The sequence below is a fragment of the Mesoplodon mirus genome, assembly GCF_964341445.2.
Source record: "Mesoplodon mirus genome assembly, chromosome: 11".
Taxonomy (NCBI): Eukaryota; Metazoa; Chordata; class Mammalia; order Artiodactyla; family Ziphiidae; genus Mesoplodon; species Mesoplodon mirus.
The window spans coordinates 101,103,893-101,123,544 of record NC_138987.1 but is presented as its reverse complement, the minus strand read 5'-3'; the positions used below and the strand labels follow the sequence as shown (position 1 = coordinate 101,123,544).

Sequence of the window (19,652 nt, the reverse complement as noted above, 5' to 3'; positions counted from 1 at the left end):
CCACCCACTTCCCACTGCCTCACCGGCCACGCCACAGGCAGCTGCCAATTCACCAGGATCCCACAAGCATGTGACAATAACTCTAACTTCATCCCAACCCGTTTTGAAAATTAAATAATCCCGAGACCGGGTTGTCAGCGGCTGCAACAATCACACGGGTGTTTGAACATACAACCTGCTCCCCAGTTGGAAGGAACACATTGACTATTCGCCCATTCCCTTGCCAGGACTCTGCAGGAGTAAGCTCGGCATGACAGGGGTGATCCGTCTCCCTTTGTGATCACGAGGCCACTTTTTGGGATTGTGGGCAAGTCACTCCCAACTAACTTTTTTTTTTTTTTTTGCGGTACGCGGGCCTCTCACTGTTGTGGCCTCTCCCGTTGCGGAGCACAGGCTCCGGACGCGCAGGCTCAGCGGCCATGGCTCACGGGCCCAGCCTCTCCACGGCATGTGGGATCCTCCTGGACCGGGGCACGAACCCATGTCCCCTGCATCGGCAGGCGGACTCTCAACCACTGCGCCACCAGGGAAGCCCCCAACTAACTTTCTGAAGTGTCTGAGGATGAACTGGGTCTCAGCTCTTATGCACTTTGGGCACCTGATACAAGGTAACTCTCGGCGTCTGTGGACGAGTGATGTAGGCAAGGGCAATGAAGCCAGCCAGTGCTTCAAAACCCTGACCGTCACGGTTGATTTGGGTGACTGGTTGGTTTATTTGGTTAAATGCCAGCGATTGAAGCCAAGGACATGCTTTTGATCTTTTGTAGACCAGTTGGTTTAAACACTTTCTCTCATGGACCATTCCTCTTGAAAATGTCGACCAATCTGAGTAACCGTGCGAGGAACAGTTACAGGGAACACAGCCCTACGTCGGACGTTCCTCGGTGTCGGGTCAGGAGGTTCTTCTTTAGGTACTAAAGACACAGCAGGATATGGGACCATGGATACCCTCAGGCAGAATCTCTTTTACACTGTTCTGCAGCATCATTTGCTCATTCTAACCAAGTTAATTCCGTAATCCCATCACTTCCCCAGAAACAAACTTTTCTAACGTAAAACTGGTGTCTTTCGTGGCTTCTGGCTCGCTGGACAGCCTGTCTCAGTGTCTCTCCCAGAAACTCCCACCTTTTCTAGGGTGCCTGAGCTCTGCCTTATTCCCTCCTGTCCCAGATACTCCAAAACTGAAGTTCTGGCCCCCAAACCGGACATGGCAACACGGAGAAGCCAGCAGAGGGCATCCCCAACGCCTGTGGTCACCAAGGACCCAGGAAGACTGATGGGAGGTAAAATGCGGAAGAAGGGAAGAGGAGGTAAATGTGAAGTTTAACCCTAAGTCTCTGAATTCTGTTCAGAGCAGTGATATTAACGGCCATCGTTTAACACTGTGTTGCCCTTGGGGAGAAGGCGTGCATGCACGCGTCACCTTATGAATTCTCACAATGTCCCCCTGTCCCTGAAACACCAGACTAGGGCTCTGAAACGTCTCCATTCTCTTGCCCTCTTCTGTGCGTGCACCGTGTAGCAGGGTTCCAAGGATGAGGTCGAAAATAAAAGGACCCATGAAACATAACCGTGTGTCCAAGTAAGGAAAGAGAAACTTCAGTGGAGGGTGTTTAATGTCAGAGGGCAACTACATCTGGGGCACAGGTGAAGAGCCCGCAACAGGCCGGCCGAGCACGGCCGCACCTGCCCCAGCTTCCCGCAACGGGGTGGGCCGGCAGAATCATCAGAGCGTCCGCTCCCTGCGCGGGGGCACGGTGCCATCCGCCCTCGCCAGTCACCACCTGGCTTTCTGCAGCTCGGGCACAGAGAGTCCATGTCTTTCCTGACACATCAGGTCAAACGACCCCTCCCTCCTGGTGCAAGAGCCAGTGAATCGCGGAGGAAAAGTAATTCTCGCTGGAAAGGCAGGCCCCGGAGTCTGGGGAGGAGCTGTCCCCCTGTGGTCCCCAGAGACGGCGTGGGGCCTGTCCTCTTTCCTGTAACTGTGGATTCTGCAAGTACGCACACGGACGAAAGTGCAAGGAGGCACTGGGCCTCTCATGGAACCAGTCGGTGTTCTGGACGAGACCCGGAAGATGCCAGGCGTGAGGCTGGGTTCCCGCCACTCCACGGGGCCGCCTGGCCCAGAGGCCAGGGTCGCAGGGCAGTCACCCGCCCAGCAAAGACTCCAGACATCATCAAGTTCCCCCTCCAAGCACCACCTCTGTCCTCAAGGCCGCGGTGGGTAGACGGGGAACATTCCCAAGCCCCTACCTCTTGAGACTCCCCAGCAGAGGCGGGGACAGAGCCCCTTTCCCACCCACTGGGAGCAGAGAACCAGCAAAATCCAGTCCTCCCAGATTTCCAGCGTCTCTTAAATAGGCTTTTCCTTTCCGTTCTCTTCCTTCAATCACGTACCATCCATCCTCTTCTTTATAGCAATATACGATAGATTTATATAGATTTATACCCTATAGACTCTGTGCGGCAGCGCGGAGGGGAGCGGCCCTGGCTACTTGCAGACGAAGCGGTCCACGACCTGCGTGCACTTCTTGCATTGGACGAAGCAGCACCAGTGGAACCTGCAGTGGCAGCGCTCGGTCTGCACCGTCTTGAACTGGTCGTAGCCGCGGCCGCAGCACATGAGCGCGCAGCCGTCCAGGCCCTCGGACGTCTTGTTGCACAGGCGGCCCTGCGTGCCCAGCGAGCCCGTGCTCTGGTCGCGCAGGCAGTAGTCCGGGCTGGGGTCCACGTAGACCAGGTCCTCGGGGGTGGGCTGCTTGAAGCGGCTGTTGACCAGCTCCAGCTTGCCCCGGCGGGTGATGCGCATGGCAGCCGCGCTGTCGTACTTCTCCTTCAGCTGGTCCCCCACCTTGCGGAACTCCGCCAGCTGCAGCCAGCAGGTTTTGAGGCTACAGGACCCCGAGACGCCGTGGCATTTGCAGGCCACGTCTGCCGCCTTATACACAGCCTGCGGGGAGAGGGGGAGGAGAGAGAAGGGGATGAGAAGCAACATCCCTGACGGAAGATGCCCGGAGGCTGGCTAGGGCGAGTGCAGGAGAGGGCCGGCGGGGTGCGTGTGTGCGGAGGGCCGGTTTCCCAACCCAGTCCAAAGGTCTTTCCAGGTTGAAAGTGGATAAAAGGAACAGCACATAGAAGACTTCTGGGGAGGTGACGGCCACGTCTGAGTCACTACCAGGATGGCACGCTTGCCCTTTTTGTTACCCATTTATTATCACCTGAAATTTGTCACAAGAAATGTGTCATCGTTACCAGCAGGAAGAAAAAAAAAACGCTATTTCTATCTTGATCAAAGTCTCAAACAAATAAAAACCAACAACATGAGTCTAGCTTTTACATGATATGGAGCCCAGTCCAGAAAAAAGAACCAGCCGTACCGGGAGCCTATAACAGAGACCGCTGGCACGGCCCTGGCTAGCCGAAAGCTATCCACAATCCTGTCAAGTCCCCTAAGAATTAGACGGTCCCTTTTTCTGTGTTAACAGTTGGTCACTAGCTCTACAGAGTCATCAGAGCCTCACCATAAGCCACAGCACATTTGTGACAAGACACCCCCTGGGAGTGGCTGGGATGCAGGGGAGGGGCAGGCCCTCTGCGATGGGAGAGCAGACCCGTGGGTCCATCTTCGGGCGGATGTCTTGGAAAACAAATCCACCCAGAAGTCACTGAACCACAAACATGGGAGGGGACCTGAACGTGGGCTACTCCAAATCCAAATGGAAAAGCAAGAGCAGACCAGAAAGCTGCTTACAAAGTGCCTTTCAGCGAAAGCATACGGATGCATTGTGTCAGCTAGCCCTGGCAGCTGGCCCAGAAGTGCAGATGGCAGGAGAAAGATGCAGGTCCGCCGCCCAACATTTTCTTCTGCCACAGCTATTGTCACCGACGCAGGCCGGACTCATTTGTCAAGGGTTGCTCTCGGCTTTCTTTTCAAGAGTCCCCAGATTGTGTCTTTATTCAGCACTGTGGCCGGGACCGCTGCAGGTGCAAGAGAGAGCTTCAGCTGCATCTGCTCATATCACTCCTGTCCAAACTCTTCCTGATTTTTTTCTGGTACAGAACTATTCCCACTATTTTAGGGTGGAGAAACTGTCGCTCTACATGAGGCTCAATAAGCTGTGCAAGGGCCACCCAGGAAGGATTGCTCACCAAACTTGGGGCTTAAAAACGGATTAGGGTGGAGAAGTCAGGCAGGCCCCTCCCCAAGGTTAAAGGCACCAGCACTTGGCTGGCAGCTCCAGGCCGAAGGCAGAAAGGAACTGACACCCCATTCCGACAGGGACTTCAAAGACGGGGCCCGCAATCGTCCTCTGGCGCAAATCCCCCGGGTCTGAGCTGGAGCCTGACATTCCTTGGAAATGGTCCTTGGTTTAGAGAGGGATGTCAGGCAGCTGGCGCTGTTAGAAGAAGGAGGAAACATTAAGGGCCTAAAACTGTGTACCCGACGCTGAGTGACTGGGGGTGAGGGGTGGATAAGCATCTCCACGGGGAGATTTGGGAGGGACAGGAATTTTAGTAAAACAAATCCGGAAGGGAGAGCGTCGCTGACCCTCACTATTTAGACGTCCATTCCACCTTCTTCTAGGAAGAAAGACACCGTAGAGACGGTAATGTTTGTGTTTTAAATATTTTACTGTTGCTAATATACAGATGCTCCTCTTGCAAGAGAAGGAGGTTGGTGATTTTGGCCCTTGCTGCGAACTGAAAAAGCTAGAGAATGTTTTAAAATTTTTCTTAAGTCTACATCTCACCCCCTGGCAGAGCCCTTTGCCCCTCTCCCGCATCTAACGGTGTGACGGAGCTTGGTCACTGGCAGGAATGCCACAAGGACGAGGCAGCTTTCATCTGGAAAATGCTCAGAGGCCCTTGAGTGACAAGGCAGTATCAACCCACCGCCCCTGGCTTCAGTATTGTAAAACAGGGTCACTAGAGGCTCTCAGAGGCCAAGAGAAATTTCTTGCAAAGTATGCCCGAGATTTACTCTGTGGTCAAGATGTCAGATCCTAGATATCCCACCCTTTAAAAAGATCTGGTTGTAAAATACCGGTCTGGGGCATTTTCAATGCCGGCCACCGCTTAGTCCTTCCTGAGGAAGGTTCTGTGTAGGTGTCAGGAGGTGGGAGGTGATTGATGGCAAGCCCTGCTCCTTGGAGGGGGGATAAGAGGATAAGACATAGAGAGGGACAGAGACTCCCCACCTGGAGCAGATGGAGGCCGGGGAGAGATAAAGGGCTGTGCAGAGGTGAGGAGACCGCAGGAAGACAGAGGAAGCCGGGGAGGGGGTAGGACAGGCTGATGGAAGGCGCAGCCGAGATAAGGGCTGGAAAAAGCAAACAAACAATTAAGGGTGAAGAAATGAGGAGCCAGCAGAAGTGGGGCCGGATGAGGATGAGCTCCTGGGCACCTCCGCATCTGCCCCGGGGCCCCAGGCACAGCTCCGAGCAGAGACAGGAAAGCCTTCCTGAATTTGACCCTCTTGCTAGGAGGCCACGGGGAATTTTCCCTGCACTGTCACGTGCAGAGGTCCCAGGGCACCCCTCTCCTCAGGAGCTGGAGGAAGCAAAGTCTAACACCTCAGCCAAGTCCGCAAGGCTCCACGGCGCTTCAGACGCAGAGACTGCCAGCCACGGGGGATGGGAAAGATTGTGGGAGTCCGTGGTGTTTGAACCGGGATCTCGAAAAATGGGTAGAATTTGGGTATTTAGGAGATAAAGCGAAGGCCCTGACCTTTTTTTTTTAAATCAGTCTCTCACGGTCAGACTCCCAAAGACTGGCAAACAGAGAGGAAGTCGTGGGAGACTGAGGCAGCTCCACAGATGCCCTCAGAGCAGAAGAGTTCTGGTCTCTCCACCCGGACTTATAGCACAATGGCCACGGATCAGAGCGACGGCCCGAACTCCTGACACGCCACAGCTGACCACCCGTACCTGGCTAAACAAAACTAGCCTCTGGACGTGGGCTCTGCAAGGAAGATGCTGGGCAACGACCAATTCTAATTGTGAGTTGATGTCACGCTAGTGATGGTGCCAGGTTTACGCACGGGTACCACGTTCTACCAGCACCACAGGATGCTAAGTCATAGGAAAGGCAGTTCCAACCCCCTTTGTTCGATATGTGCTCCTATGAAACGAGGTAATTTTTTTTTTTTTTTTTTGTGGTATGTGGGCCTCTCACTGTTGTGGCCTCTCCTGTTGCAGAGCACAGGCTCCGGACGCACAGGCTCAGTGGCCATGGCTCACGGGCCCAGCCACTCCACGGCATGTGGGATCTTCCCGGACCGGGGCACGAACCCGTGTCCCCTGCATCGGCAGGCGGACTCTCAACCACTGCGCCACCAGGGAAGCCCACGAGTTAATTTTTAAAGAAATTACTATATTAACACTTTTTAGAATTATATCCATATCCTGAATCACCAATGAACGGACATTAAATTTCTGAATTTACTTCTCCTCCAGAAACTGCTGCTCCTATTTTGTCGTTAGCTCATCTTTGGCCTCACTAAGTACCTTGCTGGGCCCCGAGCCCGGGCTTGACACAGACCTGAGTGTGGACAGCTCTCCCAGAGAGAGGTCTGTGTAGTTTCCTGAGAGGTCTGTGGCCCCGGCCCTTCGCCAGGAGGGCCTCCTGCCACCCAGCACTCGGGCCTCAGACCTCTGTCCAGGGAGATCTGGACGCACATCCACAGTGGACGCCTGAAGAGTGGAAGACAGAGCTTCTGACTGAGCGAGGTCTCCAGTCGGTGGCAGAGGCAGACCCCGTCGGGGCAGACCCTGCTCAGGAGAGAGGAGCAGGCCGTGAGCTCAGACATGGGGGCCTCCCGAGCAGGTGCCGGCAGATGAGGCCCGAGCTCCCCGCACCTGTGCAGGAAGCCCAGAGCCCTGGCCCAGGTGTGCTCTGCACAAACGATAAACTCAGCTCTCCCCAAATCTACATTTTAGTCTCCACTGAAATTGAGGCTCAGAAGACCCTCGCCTCTTACATGAGATTGATGAGACTGGGCCTTCAGAGGATGGTTGCCTTCCACACTTCCGCTTAGGTTAAAGCACCCAAGTGTGTTTGCCATCAGTACTGAAGTGTGCTTTTGGACTGGGTCTCGGGATATGCATGATGGCAGCCCTGAAAAGTCGGCTGTGCTTTACCTGAGCCTCTAACAAACCACACACCCTAGACGAGGTCTGATGGCCTAAACTTCCAATCATCCTAGCTGTTCAAATGCCACAGGAGGGGCAGTCAAGACAAGAGGTGTCTGGGATTCTGATGATGAGGCTGCACCTGAGTCCTACAGGCACGGATGTCCTGTGGAGAAGTAGGTAAGGCTAAAAGAGTGACAGCCGCGTGTGTCTCGTGGGAAATGGAGCCTTTGGAAATCAAGGATGAGTTCCACAGTGTGGGAATCTAGGTCAGCATCGTAAGAATCTCTGTGGTCCGACTCAACCCCTTCCTGCACCAGCTGCCATCGCACAGCAGAGCCTAGGAACAGCCGATGGTCTGTCTGCGGGGGTGGGGTTCTTCATCTGGGTGTGTGTGGGGGCGGGGCCCTCCATCCAGGTGTGTGTGTGGCAGGCCCCCCTGTCCAGGTGTGAGTGTGGGTGGGGCCCCCTGTCCAGGTGTGCTTGTGGGCGCCCCCCCCCCCGTCCAGGTGCGCGTGGGGCGGGGTCGCTTACCCTCCGGCCGGCCTCGTTGTTCTGCAGGTTCATAAGCACGCGGCCCTGCTCCTCCGAGCCCTTGGCGAAGTTCTTCTCGCGCTCGCGGGCGTCCACGAACTCCTTGGCGAAGCGGTAGCCGTAGTCCACGTTGTCGCCGCAGCCGCCCCACAGCCAGTCCCGGGGCAGGTCCTTGGGCCGCGCGGCCCGGCTGCAGCCGCACGTGGACAGCTCCCCCTCGCGGCAGGCACGGCTGATGGCGTTGACCACCCCGGCCGCGCTCACGGCGTAGGTGAAGGCCGTCTCCCGGCTCCCTGCGGGTGGACAGGAGACGGGTGAGGCCCCTGCCCCCTGCCGCCCCGCCAGCCCGCACCCCGGGAGGGGGCACCTCTCCCTGCCGAGGCCCCCCGGGGTTAGAAAGCGCCCTGGACTAGGAACCGAAGTTCCTGGACTCGTCTGCCCGTGAGCCCCTTCAGCCCCGACCTGCACCTCATCCCTTACGGAGAGGTCACCCCGGCTGTGCCTTCCTAGGAGGCCGGCCTGAGTGGACGGGAGGGGAGGCATGGAGGCACTGGTGGACCAGGTGGCACGGCCGGAACGAGACTGGGCACAAGTCATGGGACCCACGGTGCAGCTCTATCCTGGCAAACACGTCTCCCTCACAGGTCTGTTGCTCACCCTCCACGAGTCACACGTCTGTCTTTTTACGCCTGCGTTATCTAGCTGGACAGCGGCCGAGACCAGGAGTAGAAATGAACTAGGATGACAACATCCAGAATCGTCTGAGCCGTTTCCCTCTGTCCCCCGAGGTCCACACTGCCTCCCAACCCGACCGTACTGGGGGACCACCTCCACGGACACTCAGCACGGTCTTTCTAAATATCCAGATCATTTCCTGTAAAAAATCCAAACTGTGTACTTTCTTGCTATAGTGAACCACTTAAGAACCCATATGATGGATGTCCTACTTCAATAAAAACGTTGATAAAAAAATAATACTCAGCCACCAGGGACATGCAAATCAAAATCACAAGACATCACTTCACACCCACGAGGATGGCTATAATCAAAAAGGCAACTAATGACAAGTTGATGAGGATACGGAAAAACCGGAACCCTCATGTGTTGCTGGTGGGGACGTTTTAAGGCACAGCTGCTTTGGAAAGCAGTCTGGCAGCTCCTCAAAAGGTTAAATGTAGAACTACCATATGACCCAGGAATTCCACTCCTAAGAGTAAGTATATCCAAGATAAATGAAAACATATGTCCACAGCAAAGCTAGTAAGTGAATGTTCGTCGCAGCATTATTCATAATACCCAAAAAGTGGAAGCAACTCATATTGTCCATCAGTGAATGAATGGGTGAACAAAGGGTGGCATTATCCACGTGATGGAATATTATTCAGCCATAAAAAGTAATGAAGTGCTGCGGACAGGCTACAACATGGTTGAACCTTGAGTTGTTATGGTAAGTGAGCCACTTGGCATTTTGTATCTGTATTGAACAGACACAAAAGGCCATGTATTGTATGATCCCGTTTATATGAAATGTCCACAATATGAAAACTCATAGAGACAGAAAGATTAGTGCCGTCTAGGGTTTGGGGAAGAGGGAGAAGAGATGGGGAGTGACCACTTGTGGGTGTGCAGTGTCTCTATAGGTCTGTGAAAATGTCCTGAGATTAGAGGGTGGTGATGGTTGCACAATCTGGTGCATATACACTGAACTGTACACTTCAAAATGCTGAATTGTACCCCATGTGAATTACATTCAGTAAAGCTGTTATGAGAAGTGATAAATACTACTCGTATCGACTCAGGTATGGAGGGAGGGGAGGCATTCTTAGCAGGGAACTGAGTGAGACTCAGTCCTGATCTCAGCGATTAAACCAGGCAGGACCTTCTGCTCCCCACGCGCCCTCTCTTCTGAGCCTCCAAGGTCAGGGGTAGCCATCCCACGATCCTGTCTTGGCAGGTGGTGAGGAAGGCAGTCTGCAGCCACTGCACCTGGCCCTACTTCTGGATGGTCTAGGCACAGCACAGGGAAGTTTGCAACCAGAACAGACAGGGCAAGTCAGTTTTTCTCCAGTAACCAGGGGTCAGGAGAAGCACCAGGAAAAACCAGGTGACGTGGGAAGCCACACTCATGATTCAGCCCTCGGGACTGATGTTTGAGCCAGTGTGAACCACAGCCAGAGACAGGATCTATGGGTCTAGGGAGTTAGACTATGCGAGCCCCCAGGACGGTACAATGGCCAAGGGGTCTTAGGGAGGAGGGCCTGAGCACCCCTTTGAAGGAGTCATGCCTGAGAAGTCTCCCTAAAACAGTTCCTCAACCCCCAACCTGGCATCCAGGGACAGGGAGGAGAGTCTGAAGCCGGGCCCAGATCTACACTCCATCCGCTGTGAGCATCGCTTTTACAACATGCCTTGGAGAATCGGGTTGGGTTCCCAAGGCCACCCACTCCATCTTTTTAAAATGACTCTAATCACCAGAATGTTCTTTCTCAGAGTAAGCTGAAAGATGCCTCCCTATAACTTCCCTCTTCTGGAGCTAATCCCTCTTCCATTTGACAGCCCTTCAGGATTTGAAAACAACGGATATGCCTTTTATTTTCCAAGCTACATATGTCTGATTTCTTCCACCACCGTTCTTTTCTTTAGCAAACACGCTTTGCAGAGCTGAGTCACCCCTCTCAGAACTGCCTTTTAAAAGAACGTTCCTGCAGCTGAGCGTGTAATCCTGCAGACGTCAGGGCTCTGAGGGTCCAGCCCACCATGTAGTTGGATCCCGGTCTGTCCCGGTGAATCCCCTCAGGAGCCCCCGTGGTCACTCTGTCTCCTTTGGTTGGGGGCATCACTCGGCCCTGAGTGCAGGCAGCTCTGCCTTCCTGGGGCAGCACGTGGGCCTCAGGGAAGCCTAAGGACAGACCTCGTGCTGCTCTCAGCAGCAGAGAACTGGGGGCGTCTCTATATGTGAAACAATACAGAGAGGATAAAGGCTGATAAACCAGCAGCCAGGGAGCTCCTGGGAGGTCGTGCATCTTCCCAGGACACAGGGACAGCAGGACAATATCACATCCTCTGTTCCACAGCTGCCCAGCTACCCGTAGGAGCCTCCCTGGCCTCCAGGCGAGGGGCCTGGTGCCCTCCAGGCCGCTCTGCTGCCCTCTGGTGGTGGATGCTTGCAGTGGCTCAAAGGAAGGAGTCTCAGAAGCCACCCGTGCCAGACCCAGGGAGAGGACTCGCCAGAATGCCTGGGCCCGGCGGGAGGCGGGAGGCGGGAGGACAGCTTCCCAGGCAGCATAAGCCTGCAGGGAAGCTGCAAAAGGAGACGGTGAGAATAAGGCAAACAGAGGGGTCCTATTTGTAGCAGAGTAGGGCAGAGACTGGTAGCGTCTGCTTTCACTGGTCACTCCACCACGCAGACCTGCACCCCATGGAGTTTCTGTTCCCGACACACCTTCTTCCCTAAAGCAAAGCCGCACTTTGGGGCCTTCAGGCAACAAAATTACATGAAAAGGATCTGGCCGACATCAGGCATTCACTAGGTCCCAAAGAAATATTAGTTCCCTGACAGTGATTAGGGGATGCCTCTCTCTACACCTGGGCCATCGTAGTTTCTTCACCTGAAACCCAGCAGGCAGGGAGGAGAGTGGCTAACCAGGACCCTTACCAGGGAGAAGGCACAGGCACTAGGCGTATTTGAGAAGAAGTGATCAACTATGAATGAATCCCATTTGACCCCCAGGCCTATTGTCTTGGGAAAGTTGCCCAGCAGGACTGTTACAGGAACTCATGAGCATTCCTTTCAAGGACCTTGAGTTGATGCTGAAGGAACAAGAGAGAAGCAAGGTTCAAAGTGTAACTTCCCTGGACCTCACTTCTCAATGTGGGGCAGGGAGGGAGGGGAAAGGGGTCAGGAGAGGGCGGGGCCTTCGCAAAAGAGGCGCAGAATCCCTAACTCCCCTGGTCCCAGCCTGCTGGAAACCGCAGCCTCAGGGAACTGCAGAATGTTGCCTTTGGCGGGGAAGCTGTTTGGGGAGAATGTGAGCCGGGACGTGGTGCTCTAACACCTTCCTTTTATGGCCCTGGGGATAAGAACCAGTAGAATAGGGCCGGATTTCTCAATTTCTTGCCAGGGAGGGGAGGATTGCATTTCAAAAGGACCTAAAACAATTAGACCCCAGATCACACCTCCATCTAAGCAATAGGGTAGCCAAAGAATCCTCGGCCAGGAGTGGGAGAGGGGCCAGGACAGGAATCCAGGCAGGGGTGGCCCTCTCATCTTCCTCCTTCGGTCTGCCCCTCCCAGCCCTCATTTTCACACACATCCCCTTTCAAATGAAAAAGCCGGGACTGGATCTGGGTCGGGTTAATGACAGCCATCGCCAATTTGGCCCAAAGTTTCTCTCTCTCTCAGTGTCCAAGTGGAAGAGGCAAAACTCTCCAGACACTCAGGGCTGCAATTTTCAGCTCTCTGCCCACAGCTCTCGAGGAGGCCCTGGAGCTGAGACAGGGGTCAGTCGTGGTGGGCGGGCTTCCCGATCCGCTCTCTCTCAGCTTAGACCCCTGCCCCCTGCCCAGAGGGAGCGCCTCTAGGCTGCCTGCTCGGGGCAGGGCGGGAAGCAGAGGGCCAGCTGACCCCGGCACTGGGCGCCAGCACGCCACCCGAGACCACCCCCTTGCACGCCGGTCCCCGTGGAGCCCTGGCTCCCAGGCCGGGAAGCACAGCTGCTCCAGCCCCACGCCCCGCTCACCTATCTGCATGACTCTCCCGAAGACGGAGGCATCGTCCACGGTGCTGCAGTTCCACCGCCGCTGCCGGAACTGGTGCTGGCACTCCCTGATGCCCGTCCTGGCCCCCTCGCCTATGTAGGCCATGTGTTCCTGGTACAGCTGGCACAGCTTCCGCTGGCCGGCGGAGAGCCCGGGGAGCTGGCTGCACACGGGCTGCGCCCCGATGATGAACACCTCAGGCCTCTGCACCGGGTTCATAGCCAAAGACCTGCAGCAAGAGGGCCAGGAGTGAGCGTGGCCCAGGGGCAGCGGCAGACCTCGTACCTGACACCCTCCCAGGGGGGTTTTCTGCGGGCAGGCCCTGAGCCGGGGGCTTGGGAAGGAAAGTCACCCAAAACCGAGTTCCTGCCTTCAAAGGGAAACTGAGGCACGAACGCAGGAGACGCGTGAGATGTCGAGTGCCCGAGACCACCTTGGGCGTCGGGATCCACAGTGACCAGACAGGGAGGAGTGCTCCGAGCTGGGAGAAGCCTTCAGGGGGGATGACCGGAGTGGCCTGCAGGGTGGGCGCGCTGTGCGTGAGGCCGCTTCTCTGCAGAAGGAGCGGCCAGGCCACTGTGGCCCAAGTGCAGGATGTGTGCGGAAAGCAGTCCATTCCTTTCAAGAGAACTGCCCTTAGGCCTTTAAAATCAAAACCAATTTACGTACATGGCCATATACTCGAAAAGTTTGCACTTCCTTCTCTGCCACACGGCCCCTGCCCCTGCCCCGTACGGCACTCCCGCTCATCTAGCAGATATACTAAGGTGCTAAGTCAGAGGGGAAGGCTGTGGTTGTGCCATCTGAGCAAAAATGAGACCAGAGCACAGACCATGCCAAACAGGGGGCGGGGGGCATGGTTGCCATTCCCCTGTCCACCTGGCAGCGACAGTCATCTTAACGACGCAAAAGGAAGCCACACACGCTCCTGCAAAGGCCTCATCTGGTCTTCAGACTTAGAAACCGGGAATCCTACTCTCCTTGCCCTCACCAGCAGGAAAAAAAAAAAAAATCAATATTCGTATTGATCCGAGGGCAACCAAAGAGCTGTTTCCAACAACCCATGGAGACGGAGGAGGTCCAGGGAAAGCAGACTGCGGACAGGATCAGAGAAGAAGCCAAAGGAACTAATCCTCTCTCCTCAGGGAACCTTTACATAACTCTGGGGGCTCGAGAGAGAAAGAGCTGTGCCCGTTCTCCTGGGGTTGCTGAAAAGGGAACGGCCCCTTCTCCCCTCTCCTGTGGCCCAGGGGGCCAGGCTGGGAGGGCTTCAGCCCGCACTCACCACCAGGAGCTGGCCGCGGCCCGAAGCGGGGCCCAGCAGGCGAACAGCGCAGCAGCAGCAGCGAGCAGGGCAGGCGGGCTGGGCATGGTCCGCCCGCGCCCCCCGCAGGGCCCGGGGAAGACCCCGGGGACCGACGGCTTCCGAGACGGGCTCCCTGGAGAGAAGAAGCCAAAGGGAGCAGTCAGTGTGCGACGCAGACCAGGGGGACCAGGAGGGCCTGCTTCCCAGGGAAGGTCCATCTCTCCCCAGCCTCCCGTCCCACCCTCCCCTTCTCACCATGGGGGTCGCTCCAGCCTGGGGAGCCCTGCTTGGGACACGCTGCTTAAGGAAACAGGGGACTGAGAGACCAGGAAAGGGAGGAAAGCAAGGCATTTCCAGAGCAGAGCCGCTCCGGGCGGCATTTAGAGAGATGCTTTGGCTGCTGCTATGCACACCTGCCCTCCTTCCAGAACGTCCAAAGAGACAGGACCATCCCATCGGCTCCTCCCAGGGATGTATCTGTTGCGTGGAGCTAAAAACACCTGGCGAGTTGATTACCTACAGCCAAACAGGAGCCTTCGCTCTCAATCTGCACCCTTCTCCCGCTAAACGCGTTTTCCAAATCCCAGCCCGAGTCCACCAGGGCAGACAGTGGGAGAAGGGAGGGACTTTTCACTTTCTCGAGCCACCTCCTCTGGGAAATGTAAAAGCTGCCCCCAGGCTGTGCCAGCGGTGTCCCCTCGGCGGTCCATGCCTCCTCTGTGCCCTCCAGGAGGGATGGGTTTGCCACCCTCGCATCAGACTGCCTGTTCCCGGAAAACAGCTTTCCCAGAGCCCCTGGAGACAGACGGACCCTGGAGCAAGCCTCTGGCAATCCCACCTCCTCTCCTCCCTGAGCCCCCATCCAGGGCGTGACCACACCCCCAGGGCCCCTCAGCACCCCACCTCAACGAAACCCCCGCCCCCACACTCCGAGACCACCCCCATCTCACCGAGCAGCACAGGGCCTTCTGGCTCTCCGGGAGGGGCCCTGGGTCATCAGCCTGGGAGATATCTCTGTCCTGGGGCCACCAGGAGAGGAAGGTGGCCGAGCAGGGCCCGGGGGAGCTGGGGCACAGCTGTCCCCACCCCCTCCGGGCTTTTCTTCGGGAGGTCTCCGTTGGGGCGGGGGCACCCGCGGGCAGGTGTGTCGGGCCGGTGGGGGTCAGATCAAAGCCCCTTTGTCATGCAGAGCCAGCTCGGAAATGATCCGGCCTGGCGGCCGCCGGCAACACACCCTGCTTTCCTAACAGACCTCGCCTCCTCTGAAGAGGCCCTCCCCCCCATAAATCCTCCCCGTCCCCCAGGGCAGGAGGTCTGTGAATGCACCGACAGGGCCCAGAGATGGAGCAGAGATAGGGCTGGCACCAGAAGCTAATGGCTTTATGGAGGGGAGGGGACCAGGGCCAGAGTGGGAGGACAGGAGAGAAGCTTCAAAGAGTTTCCTTGTGCAAACACCCTCCACCCCACTAGCAGCCCTTCTTGGGGACTGGTGGGCCGGGGCCACTCCCCGTGGTCCTCTCCCTCCCCACACCCGCTCCGCGCCGGCCCATCCCCACCACTGGGGAGCTGAGTCCTCTCTCCCAACTGGTGCCACCTCTCATCCCCTGGTCCCTCTCTCTCATTTCTGTGCCACCCTCTCATCAGGCTCCCGTGAAACCTCTCCTGCAAGTCCCAGGTTCACCGGAGGCCACGCTGGGCCCGTTTCCGAGGACAGGAGTCAGAGCGGCTCTGACCGCCCAGCTCCAGCACAGGCGCTAAGGCCAAACTTCCACGAGCCGCTAATCCCGCCCTCGTAAACATCATCCAAGGCGGGAATCACTCGGGCAGCTGTTCCTACCACCCTGTGCTTTCCAGCAAACTCCCGGCTCATTTAAAATATATGTTTTAGGGCTTCCCTGGTGGCGCAGTCGTTGAGAGTCCGCCTGCCGATGCAGGGGACGTGGGTTCGTGCCCCGGTCCGGGAAGACCCCACATGCCACGGAGCGGCTGGGCCCGTGAGCCATGGCTGCTGAGCCTGTGCGTCCGGAGCCTGTGCTCCGCAATGGGAGAGGCCACAACAGTGAGAGGCCTGTGTACCACACACACACACACACACACACACACACACACACACTCTCTCTCTCTCTCTCTCTCTCTCTCTCTCTCTCTCTCTATATATATATATATATATATATATACATGTTTTAAAAACTTAGAAGAGGAAAACAAAAGACCCTAGCACGTGTGGTGGCTTCTTTCTCTGCTTTCCAGATGTCCGGCACCTGAAATTGAACACGTGTCCCCAAAACACACACACAGCAGCCCTCAGGACCCGCTCTCTCCCATGGACGGACGTGACCCCCCAGCGACTGGCCTCATTGTCATGGGCAGAATGGAAACGTCTTGCCCCCCACCCCGGCCAGGGAGGAAGGAGGCTGTGAGGCCCACGGTTTGGCCGAACGAGCGAGCGGACAGGGCAGGATTAAGCAGGGGGGTGCGTCCAGGGTCTCTCTCTTCAGGGCCAGGGGAGGATGCCACATTCTCAGTCAGGACCCCTCCTGAGGGCCAGAACGAGCTGGTCAGACACCTGCTCTGCCCTCCTGCCGCGTTATTTCATTCATTCAAAATAGTCGTTCGCCAAATGTGTCTTGGGGGCCTGGTTATGTGCCAGAGATACAGCCATGAACAAATAAGTACGTAATATGTCAGGTCCAGTGAACCTTGAGGAAAAATCAAGGAGGGACAAGGATCCAGAATGAGGGTGATGGTTTACCCTGTTTAGGGTCCTTGGGGGGAGCATCCCCCAAACCACTGAGTGGCCAGGTGGGGTGTAGCCCTGCTATACTCGGGCCCCTCTGCGCACGTCCAGGGTCCTTACTGAGACCACTTTACTGTCACAGCCAAAGGGGTGCATATTTGAATTGGGACTTTTCCAGCCACAAGTTTTCTTTCCCTAAGAGGCCGTGTCCACCCCAAGCAGCTGGGAGACCCGGAGAGGGGCTTGGGGGCTGGGGCCGACGCAGCAGCTCCGCCCTTGAAGGGGCGTCTCCTTGCTGTCCACACACCAGAGCAGTGACGCCACAGAAAACCCCACCCGCGGGACAAGCGCCCACCAAGGTCACTGGCTGTTCACAAAACCACCCCTGGCTGCTCAGGATTGGCCTCCCCCAGAGCCCGAGGACTCAAACAGCTTAGGTGTCCCCTAGGAAGTGATGTCACCTCCCACACCTGCCCCTGGCTCCAGATGGGCCCCGCCCCCCGAAACCTACCCAGAAAGAACAGCCTGCAGGGACCCTTTTCTAGGTCGCCACTGGCTACTTCTTACTCTGCGACCCAGCAAGGAGCTGCTGCCTTGTAATTCAAAGTTCATTTGCAATTTTGTTAACAGTCCTGGCACAGCAGGTAGACAAGCTCGGTCCCTGTGTGAACTCCCGGCTGCTGTCCAAGTGCTGCCCTTGGTCCCAGGAGTTCTGCTGGGGGTGGGGGTGGGGCGTTTACCAGAGCTGCAGGCCTGTGCCTTCCCTCCCCTCCCCGCTATCCCCCCGCCAACCTGGCCACTCCATTTCCACCTGTGCAGAGAAAGGCTCCTCAGGGACCGCAGGACACCCGACGACACCTCCCGAAATGCAGGTGCCTTCATCCCCCTTCCCCGCTTTCCAGGAAGTGCCCTCTGCTGTCTAGCCCACGGGGCTCCAGCACCAGCTTTCCTGCAGCATGACTGTGCATCATAATGTTTCCCCCGGTTGAAAATTCACGGTGGTTCCCAGCTCTTGAGGCCCTGAAACTTCCCAACCTGGCCTCCTTCTCCTCCCCAACTCTTTGCCTGAAGCTCCCGCCACGCGGTCCCTATTCCAGTCTCCTGCTCTGAGAACAAGCCCTGCTTCCCCACCCAAGACCTCATCCCAATCCTCTGCCTCTCCAGCAGTCAAACCACAAACGGCTCTCAAGTCCACCACCCAGGTTCACTTCCTCCGTAAAGCTGCCTTTGATGCATCCAATGCCAGGAGGCTCTTTCCACTGACCTGGCGTTTCCTCAGTCCCTGGAGGATGGTGTCCAGCCTGCACACGCTGCCTTAGAACTCCGTGTGTTCCTACACTGGCCCAGTGTTTGCTGAAGGTAGGATGTGCCCCCCTCCTTCTCCTGGGTGCCCCCTCCTGCCTGCTGTACGTACACCTGTCAATCAACAGCTCCTGATTGATGACCCGTGACAATACCCAATACTAGTGAGCATTTATTAAACACCTTCTACATGCACTGAGCCAAATGTTTTACACCCATGTTCCTCATTTAACCGTCACTAAAATTCTATGGTACAGGCTATTTTTATCCTCACTTTGAGCAGGGAAACCACAGGGAACTAAGGCGTGGAGGGGCCCAGGAACTCGGTCCTACAGCGATTGAATGGGAGACCCTGGCTTGGAATCGAGACCTTTCCCCTCTTTCCCAAACACAGGTTAAACACATCACGGACCATCCATCCCTGGAGCAAAGGCCTTCTCTGCCCTGCTTCCCTGCTTTTCACCACTGCCCTCTTACCAAGAGGAAGGCTGTCCGAGGGCAACATCCTGATTTGTAGGAAGTAGCCCCAAAAGCAATGTTTATAGAAAACAGGCCGATTACAAAGTGACTAGTATAAACACACACTCACACACGCAGCCTTGTGGGAGAAAAAAAGCAGACTTTCCCCCCAAACAGAATGATACATGGCTTGAGAACAGGTCAGGCTGTTTAAAGCTGGAGAAATTAAAATAGAATAATAGGATACTCTTTTCACTTTTATTTGAAGGATAGTTGATGTATAAGAAATAGAATGATGGTTTTAAAGAGCTGGTGTTTGTTTATGTTGAGATGGGTGATCCCAACCAGGCTGAGAGAAGAGGGTCGGGAGACAGACCCTGTGAGGTGTAAGGGGCGCGGAGGCAAGGAGCAGCGTGCTTACGCGAAGAAATGCAAGGCTTGGGGAGAAAGTGGAAAGAAGTTTCAGATAACTTGTAACAGGGATGCTGACCAAGGGACTGTGTCTTCGGGAGGAGAAGACCCTACACTGATGGTGGAAAACTTCATTGCCTTTCAACGAATACGGCTGCCAAGGAGCTCTTTCTATTTTATTTATTTATTTTTAATTAATTCATTTTTTTTTGGCTGCCCCACACGGTGTGTGGGATCTTAGTTCCCCGACCAGGGATCAAACCCGTGCCCCCTGCAGTGGAAGCGTGGAGTCTTAACCACTGGACCACCAGGGAAGTCCCAAAGGAGCTCTTTTTAAAACTCAAAATTGACCAAAGACTTTTCTGCTTTTTAAAGAAAGGTTCCCCATCTCCTAAAGGATGAAGTCGGAGCTCCTCAACACGTACGCGAGGCCTTTTAAGAGCCCCCCCGGCCAGGCCTCCCACCCTCTCCTGGTTTCCACCCTGCTGGAGGAACCCCCAGCTGTCTGAGGCCTGCCTCCGCCCGTCCCCACGGTTTCTCCCTTTGCACTCGGCTGACCTCAGGACCAGCTTCTCCTCTCTCTGTGCAGGGAAGCCTCCTCTGTCCTTGAGGTCACATCTTCAACTGACCACCCGCTCCAAAGAAGGCCCCTCCGGCCTCCTCATCCCCAGCTTCCTGTGAGTGCCTGCAGCAGCACTGAACGTAACGTGCAAGGAGCTGGCGTGCTAATCTGTTTATTCGTGGTTTTGTGTCTTTGCTCTGGAAACGATCTTGTTCACCATCTCCTCCCCGTCATTAGGACAGAACCCAACTGAAAGGAAAGAAAAGCCTTCCTTTGCTCTCAAAGGCCTCCACACGCTAAGCAGCTCCTTGTCCTCTTATTTGGGAACCACTGTCGGCTGCAGATGGAGATTTCAGAGACGCCAGCCGTGTCTCTACCTTCTCCTTGGAGACTCGAGCACCATCCAGCGTCTGGAAATGTATAGGGTGCTGCTTCCCCAAGGCGCTGTGG

The 19,652-nt window shown here is 56.0% G+C and overlaps 1 protein-coding gene across 1 annotated transcript in view; it reads right to left on the bottom strand.

Annotated features, from left to right (window-relative positions):
• Window positions 1-1,598: 1,598 nt before the first annotated feature.
• Window positions 1,599-19,652, bottom strand: part of WNT5B (Wnt family member 5B) — an 84,415-nt gene continuing 66,361 nt past the window's right edge. Inside the window, exons 2-5 of the mRNA XM_082636571.1 lie at window positions 13,711-13,864; window positions 12,407-12,654; window positions 7,668-7,960; window positions 1,599-2,953 (exon numbers count right to left, since the gene is read on the bottom strand). Coding sequence (XP_082492697.1) covers window positions 2,495-2,953; window positions 7,668-7,960; window positions 12,407-12,654; window positions 13,711-13,796 — 1,086 coding nt within the window. The 5' untranslated portion in view covers window positions 13,797-13,864 and the 3' untranslated portion in view covers window positions 1,599-2,494. The remainder of the gene's footprint in view (window positions 2,954-7,667; window positions 7,961-12,406; window positions 12,655-13,710; window positions 13,865-19,652) is intronic.